At 48.4% G+C, this 7,095-nt stretch overlaps 1 protein-coding gene across 2 annotated transcripts; it reads left to right on the top strand.

Moving 5' to 3' along the window:
• The first annotated feature begins 517 nt into the window (after window positions 1-517).
• MIDN (midnolin) lies at window positions 518-6,786 on the top strand. 2 transcript variants are annotated; one of them, XM_044269323.1, is made up of 7 exons: window positions 518-777; window positions 1,344-1,431; window positions 1,528-1,590; window positions 2,884-3,237; window positions 3,359-3,506; window positions 4,356-4,619; window positions 5,778-6,786. In XM_044269323.1, the coding sequence occupies exons 1-7, from the start codon at window positions 581-583 to the stop codon at window positions 6,041-6,043; spliced, it is 1,380 nt and encodes a 459-aa protein (XP_044125258.1). In that variant the 5' UTR covers window positions 518-580; the 3' UTR covers window positions 6,044-6,786. The 2 variants fall into 2 exon arrangements, with proteins under 2 accessions (XP_044125258.1, XP_044125250.1); XM_044269315.1 differs by having other exon boundaries at window positions 3,356-3,506.
• Window positions 6,787-7,095: the final 309 nt, after the last annotated feature.

Genomic DNA, 7,095 nt, shown 5'->3' with positions numbered 1-7,095 from the left:
CGTCCGGATCTGGCACAAATACATTTCAATGTAAATTAATACAGATTCCGGCAACTGATCCGGAATTTTGGACAGAGATAATACCGCAGGAACTGAACTGAAGACATCCTGAACGTATTACTCTCCAGTCAGAATGCATGGGGATGAAAGTGATCAGAACCCCTAATACGGAACTCAGCACCGGAAATGAATAACGCTAGTGGGGTACACAGATGTGGAGCAGTGAGCCCTTGTGGTAGGACACATATGCTGCTGCCCTGGAATGCGGGTCCCCGCAGCTCCCCGTGACATCCGCCTGCACCCGGGGTTTCTTTGTTTTATATCCGATTTTATTATGAATGGCTTGTGTGGGCGTGGCTACGGTGGGACGGGCGGGGCAGCATGAAGAAATATCCAGTTCCCTTGATGATTGGCTGTTAAGCCGAGAGGAGGGGTCACGTTATCGCCACGTGGGGGAGGTGAGAGGGCGCTGTGATTGGTCGGTGGGCGGGGCAGCGGAGGAGGGGGAGCTCGTGTAACTTTGTGTGTTAGTTTTACGCCGGAGCTCAGAGCGGAGACCGAGCTGGAGAACGATCCCCGGATGGAGCAGCAGCCCAGTGTCCGGAGCTGCACGAACTTAGGAGGAGAGCCGCTCATGAACCTGAACGTTCACAGCACCACCGGCACTCGCTATGAGCTCTCGGTGCCACTCGAAGAAACGGTGGACGGGCTGAAGCGCCGGATCTCCCAGAAACTGAAGGTGCCCAAGGAGCGGCTCACCCTGCTGCACCGGGAGACGTGAGTCCGGGGCACTGTGTGGACAGGGGATAATGGCTTTTGTATTGGCGTGTAGCCCTCCTGCCCCAGGGACGTGCGGCTTCCCCGGTGTTTCCGTCCTTTGTTCTGCACCCCGGGGGAGGTGGGTCTTTGTCTAAGGAAACTTCCTCCACCTCCAATGGCTGCTGCCCCCCTGATGTCCATATGCCCGAAGTGCATCCCTTTAACAGTGCCCATAGTCTATTGTGCCCCCCCCCCCCCCCCCCCCGGCAGGAAGTGGGGGTGCTCCCCCTGTCTTTCATTCAAAGAGCCGGCATTGGGCTTCACTTGGAAGGAATCTGCTCCCCTGGTTGGCCCCAGCTCCCCTCTGTTCCAGTAAGTAATTCAGGGAGGCTCTAGCAGTGGTGACATCACCCACACATCTTACTCCACCTTCCCCCATCACCACTGGCACTCCCCAAGTATTCTGGCCAGAACCCCATGACTGCCAGAAAAAGCCCTCAAAGCCTTGCCAACTGGTTGCCCTCATGCCTGGTAGGGTTTGCAATGGAGCGGTTGCCTAAGTTCTGTATCTGTCCTCTCTTCAGGCGTCTAAGCTGTGGAAAGTTACAAGATTTGGGAGTTGTGGACGGGAGCCGGCTGACCCTCCTGCCTACGGTTGAGGCTGGACTAATGGTGAGTTTACAGATCAGGTTTCTTGGAGGTTCCAGACCCTGGATGAAGTGTGCTCTAGTAACCCCCTCTTCCCCAATATCTCATTTCCTTCTATAGTCCCAGATGTCCCGCCCAGAGCAGTCCGTAATGCAGGCCCTGGAGAGTCTGACAGAGACGCAGGTGAGTAGCCCTAAAGGACTGGGCTGGGGAAGGAGGACCAGTGGGTGGTGTGACGTCACCCCTCTCTCTATGACGCAGGTGGTGCCTTTCCTGCTGACTAACCAGCCGGTTACTAATCAGATGGTGTTGAGGGTGGTGACTTGTTTCGGTCTCCCCTCCCTTGTATAGCTCCCGTACTTTGTTTCTTAAAGTGGCAGCTTCCTGCTCAGCTGGGTTATTCTGTGTTACAGGTTCTAGTGATGGGAACCGATAAGTGGCAACTTCTTTATGTGATGACCTTCCACCAGAATTTTTTAGAAACCTTTCTTTGTTCCAAACGCTTGCACTTCCTTATTGCAACACACTACTACCGTCACCCCGTGTCACTGCTTGCAGTGCAGCTTTTCTTTTTTACGTGGTTGCCTTTTGCCAAGCCTTTGTACTTTTCTCCCTGCCCTGTATACCTCCCACCCTACAAAGCCTTCCCATTTCTGTACCTTATCCCCCCTACCCCCCTCCCTTGGCCTTGTTCTCCTGACTGCGTGCTGGACTCTGCTATTTTTAGCTGTTCTGCAGGCGTGGGCTGGAGGGGGTGAGTCAGAGAGAGCAGCCTGATAAAACCGGGAGAGTAGCTGCATTCATGTATACATGGAGAAGAGTACATGATGTACCTGCCATACACACAGGCTGTTTATGTGTTGTCTTCAGTTCTAGGAGGGTTAATGTTCTGCTCTTTGTCCAGTGATGCGGGGGTGGGAGGGGGGGGGGAATCGTGACGTGGGGGAGGGGGTGCTGAAATCTTGACTTGTGTGTGATTTAAGTCGTGATGGTGTGTGGTTTTGTGTTAACACATTCTACCAGTTAGTGAGGCCTGTAATGGTGGCCTACTGAAGGTTGTGGTTCACGTAGCTCAGGTTTCCCTACAATATATGCTTGGTTTACAAGGCTCAAAATGAGGGATTGCTCATATTGGGCGCCATCTGAAAACATAAATTTGACTTGTGAAATATCCCCTTGGGTCTATTCTCCTGGACCGGTTTAGAGAAAGAGATGCTCTACTGAGGCCTGTGACGGTGGCCTGATGAAGGTTGTGGTTCACACAGCTCAGGTTTCCCTACGTTATGAGACATTCTGTGCTTGGTTTACAAGGCTCAGTGAGGAATTAAAGGTATTGCTCAGACTGGCTGCCATCTAGAAACATAAGTTTGACCTGTGAAATATTCCCTTGGGTCTCTTTTCTTGGACAGGTTTAGAAGAGATGCCCTTTGTTGTAACCTAAAGACATTCACGATCGCTTCTGTTTTTCTCTTGAAGGTGAATGATTTCTTATCTGGACGCTCACCCCTCACGCTTGCACTTCGTGTTGGGGATCATATGATGTTTGTACAGCTTCAGTTGGCTGCCCAGCAAGCAGGGGGATCCCAACTCCAGCACCACCATCTAATCACCAGAAGACCTGAGCACAGTGCTGCCCCTCACTTTCGCACCCTGCATACAAGCACCACACCTGTACTCTCCCGTCTGGCAGGTTGCACCCAAGGTTCTCCTCAGCCTACTGAGTCAGCACCAGCTTCTTCCAGTCACTGCAATGCTCCCCACTCTTCATCCCTCACCACCAGCGTCTTCCGCTCACATGGAGAGGGTGTGGCTGTATCGCCCTGTGCAGAGGTGAGTACTGTCAGCTACAATAATGGCTTATCACATCAAAGAATGTTTGGAAGCGGCCCTTCTTGCATAAATGAGTTCTTTTGGTGCTAATGGATTGATGTCTACTATCCTTTTTCAGCAGGTTCCATGTAGCAGCAGCAGCACCACCACCACCACTCGCAGTAATGAAGCTGGTAGTCCTTCCCAGTCTGCCCGACCTCGAAAACCTGGTGCCATTATAGAGAGCTTTGTCAATCATGCTCCTGGAGTCTTCTCAGGGACATTTTCTGGTAAGAAACCAGAGATGTAAGTTTTAAAGTATGGGATTAACTGTTTGGTTGGCCACATTGTATACACTCCACCAATCTACCTCATGATATAACTCACTGGTTGTACAGCACTCTGATAACCGTCCCAGGAAGACCGTTGGATTTCAAAGATAAAGCTTCTATAGCTCTAGGTGCAGAAAATTGTGTGTAAAGACATGTTCATACCCACACAATGCAGACCTTGGTCTGGACTGATTTGAAACAGGTTATATGTAAAAAAAAAAAAAAAAAAGACTTCTCACTTTTTAAATGAGATCTCTTGAGAATCCTTCATTTGTAGATTACATGTTGCTTTAGGCCCTGTTTACAGGGTGTTTAGTGTTATTTCAGTTTTTCTGCTCAGTCACATGAGCAGAACAAAAAGGCAGTGCCGGATACACTGCATGACTGGCACCTAATGGACCCCACCAACTGTGTCTTGCATTCAATACTGCAGTATTTTGTCTGGCATTTTTGACAGTGTACACAGGCTCCTGATGGAACCTGCAACACTGATGTGAACACAGCCTTACTTTTATCAAAACCTCTATGCTATTTATGTCTGAAATGTACGTGGGGATCGGGTATAATTCCCTTCTATCTTTTCTCTGAAAGATAGGCGGCTGTGCTGCAGAAAGTAAAGGACACTTTTTTGTGTGGGGACAAACTAAAGTGATGCTTACCCTTTCACTGGATTATGTTGGTGAACTCATTGGTTCATAGAGGTGCCAGAGAGGGCACATTTCTGTAACTTTTTGGTTAGTTGGATTAATGTACCCTTGAATGAAAATGGCATGCTATATCTTACCTGGTACTGTTTGTCTTCTGCAGGTACCTTGCATCCTCACTGCCAGGATAGTACGGGGCGTCCTCGCCGAGATATTGGGACAATTTTACAGATCCTGAATGATTTGCTGAGTGCTACTCGCCATTACCAGGGTATGCCACCCTCACTCACAACACTCCGCTGCCACACCCAGTGTGCATCACAGACCAGAAATGCCAAGGCTACCTCTCCACAAAACATTGATAACCAGCAAAAGAGCCAACCAACTGTACATTCCCAACCCCAAGCTCGTCAGTGCAAACCTACTGGTGAGTAACATACCTAAGCTATGTGCGTAAGTGCACAGTTCTTTTTGTGTCACTAAATATGGCAAACACAATGGCTGTGCCCTGACTCCTATTGAAAGGGTTACCTGACCTCTCCTTGTATGTTGGTGGGAGAGGCCATTGCCTATGTTTGTTCAGTTGGCTGCAGGGAGGAGGGGACTAGACAAAGGCCTCTTACAAAATTTAAGACCTCACAATGCTGCTTCCAACCCCCACTCGGGCATGGACATATTAAATCCGAATTTCCCACCAAGCCCCAAAATGTAGCCTCTTAGATTTAAGAAGCCTTGCAGATACTTTCCATTCTTCATCTAGTTCAGTGACCCGCCTGTGTAGAGTGTGTGCTCAGCAGGGTGGAGGAATGTATTCTCATACAGGAGAGATGTGGGGGTGGGCCGGGCGGTTGTTTGCTTCTGGGGGTAGTGTGTTTAATTAGAAGGGATAGGAGCAATTTCTGGGCCTGCTACTCTTTCCTTCTGTGGAGGACAGTGTACACATTCTCACACTTTGACTCCTCTTGACAGTTGGTATCTAGACAGGCTTGTAAGGTGGGACCTCCCACCCCCACCAGAGGGTGTGGGTGAAAAGGGGGGGGGGGGAGGGTCTGCATGCATCTGGCCAGTTTCATTCTGTGTTTTGTGTTGGAGAACAAAGAGCGCCTGAGTGTGGGAGGGGGGAGCAGATCCCATTATACAGCAGGAAGCTGTGGGAGCTTCTTGATAAAAAATTCAATGCCTGTGTGCAGCTGATAATCCATGGGCTGCTTTAACTGTTTCAGTAAAAGACCCCCTGTGGTACATACCTAATGATTAGAGAAAATATATTTTTGCAGAACACATGGATGACTGCCTACACAAAATCAAACCAAGAGAATTACATATGGTATTATTCAGAAGTCTTTATTCCCCCAAATGTTTTGTGTTTTTATTTCCACTTCCCTTAAAATGAAACTTCTGTACGCATTGATCAGTTTCTTTATAAAGAGAAGTATTCTGAGGACTTGATGTTCACATTTGTGGTCCATCTTGCAGGTGATTACTGGCAGTTAAGTGACCTGACCCTATTGCAGACCTAGAACCTGCTAGGGGTAATAGCTCCTATATACATTGACTGTCAACTAAATTGTGTTGGTATTTACAGGGGATCGCATGCGGCAAACAGAAAACAGGGCGACTCGCTGCAAAGTGGAACGTTTGCAGTTGCTTATGCATCAAAAGAGATTGCGTCGGAAGGCACGGAGAGACTCCAGGGCTCCTTATCAGTGGCTTCCTACACGAAAATCTAGTCGGACCAGCAGCAATAGCAGTACATCGAGCGGAGAGGGTGCCCTTGAGATGGACTTCGAGGACTCGCTATGGAAACCAGATGTGAAAGCTGAACTAAACTCAGAATTTGTGGTGGCATGAGGCATATCCCACAGCACTTTCACATTGTCTGCTCCACGGTAGAACTGCCTCCACAGCTGTATATGAACCATGGGAATTATAAGACTAACCTTTGGTTGAAGATGTTGTGATCATCAAAGGAAGACAATACATGGTCATACCTTAAGTTTCCATTGACTTGAATAACAAACAAAAAAAAGTCTGCCTTAAACGCTTCTGTCCTAAGCGTTGCAGGTTTGAACTGTCTCCTTGCGTTGTGGAGTGTGAAAGCAATAATGCACACTCTTGTTCCTGGAATGGTGTTTACCCCCTCCCCCAACCCTCAGACCTGTTCCATAATACATGAATGCACAGACGGGAATGTTCAGAGCTTGGAAACGCTTTTCAGATTCTACCTGCTCTGGGCCAGAATCTCAGACATGCTGCTGTTTAGGATGGAACCTCCTTCTTTATGACTTAAAACTTGGAATTACCTGGGATGAGGATAAACAGGGACGTATTTAAAATACTTCACCCCTCCAGTCATTACCGTTATTGTCATATGTAGCATCATTGTACTATGCTGTGGGCCTCGTGTCCCTCTGCCTGGTTTTTGGGGTGGGATCTGTTTTGCATGCTGTGGCTATCATCCATCCTCGCCCCTTAAAGGGGTTCTCCAGGAATAAAATAAAAAATATGAAAATATTCACAAATACCTTTTTCATTACTTAGAATGGCTTCTTTTGTCTAGGGAGCAATTATTAGGCGAAATGGCCGCCGTCCTATCAGTCACATAGAACCTGTCCTAATCGCACAGCAGGACAAGTTACTTCACCACAATGAGCCATAGTGCTGCCTCATCCCCCTCTCGGCTCTGCTTGTCAGGAATCATGATCCTGAATACAGGTGAAACTCTGTGGGAATGGAGATAAGGAGACGTGAGAGAAGGGTGAGGAGGTGACTAATTGTATGCAGTCTCCATTACCACAATCTGTCCTGTCTGTCCTCTCTGTACTTCATGTCTCTTCATGAACTACATTCTCCAGAGATTCAGCTAAAGTTATCATCTGTATTCAGGACCATAATTCCTGACA

The sequence above is a fragment of the Bufo gargarizans genome, chromosome 1, assembly GCF_014858855.1.
Source record: "Bufo gargarizans isolate SCDJY-AF-19 chromosome 1, ASM1485885v1, whole genome shotgun sequence".
NCBI lineage: Eukaryota > Metazoa > Chordata > Amphibia > Anura > Bufonidae > Bufo > Bufo gargarizans.
This window is presented reverse-complemented; position numbering and strand designations above follow the sequence as displayed.

Excerpts from the sequence above, each read along its gene's own strand:
- MIDN (XM_044269315.1), top strand. The coding sequence starts at position 581 with ATGGAGCAGCAGCCCAGTGTCCGGAGCTGCACGAACTTAGGAGGAGAG. Across the intron at positions 3,238-3,355 it reads CTGTATCGCCCTGTGCAGAG|CAGGTTCCATGTAGCAGCAG; the intron begins GTGAGTACTGTC and ends ATCCTTTTTCAG. Across the intron at positions 3,507-4,355 it reads CTTCTCAGGGACATTTTCTG|GTACCTTGCATCCTCACTGC; the intron begins GTAAGAAACCAG and ends TGTCTTCTGCAG.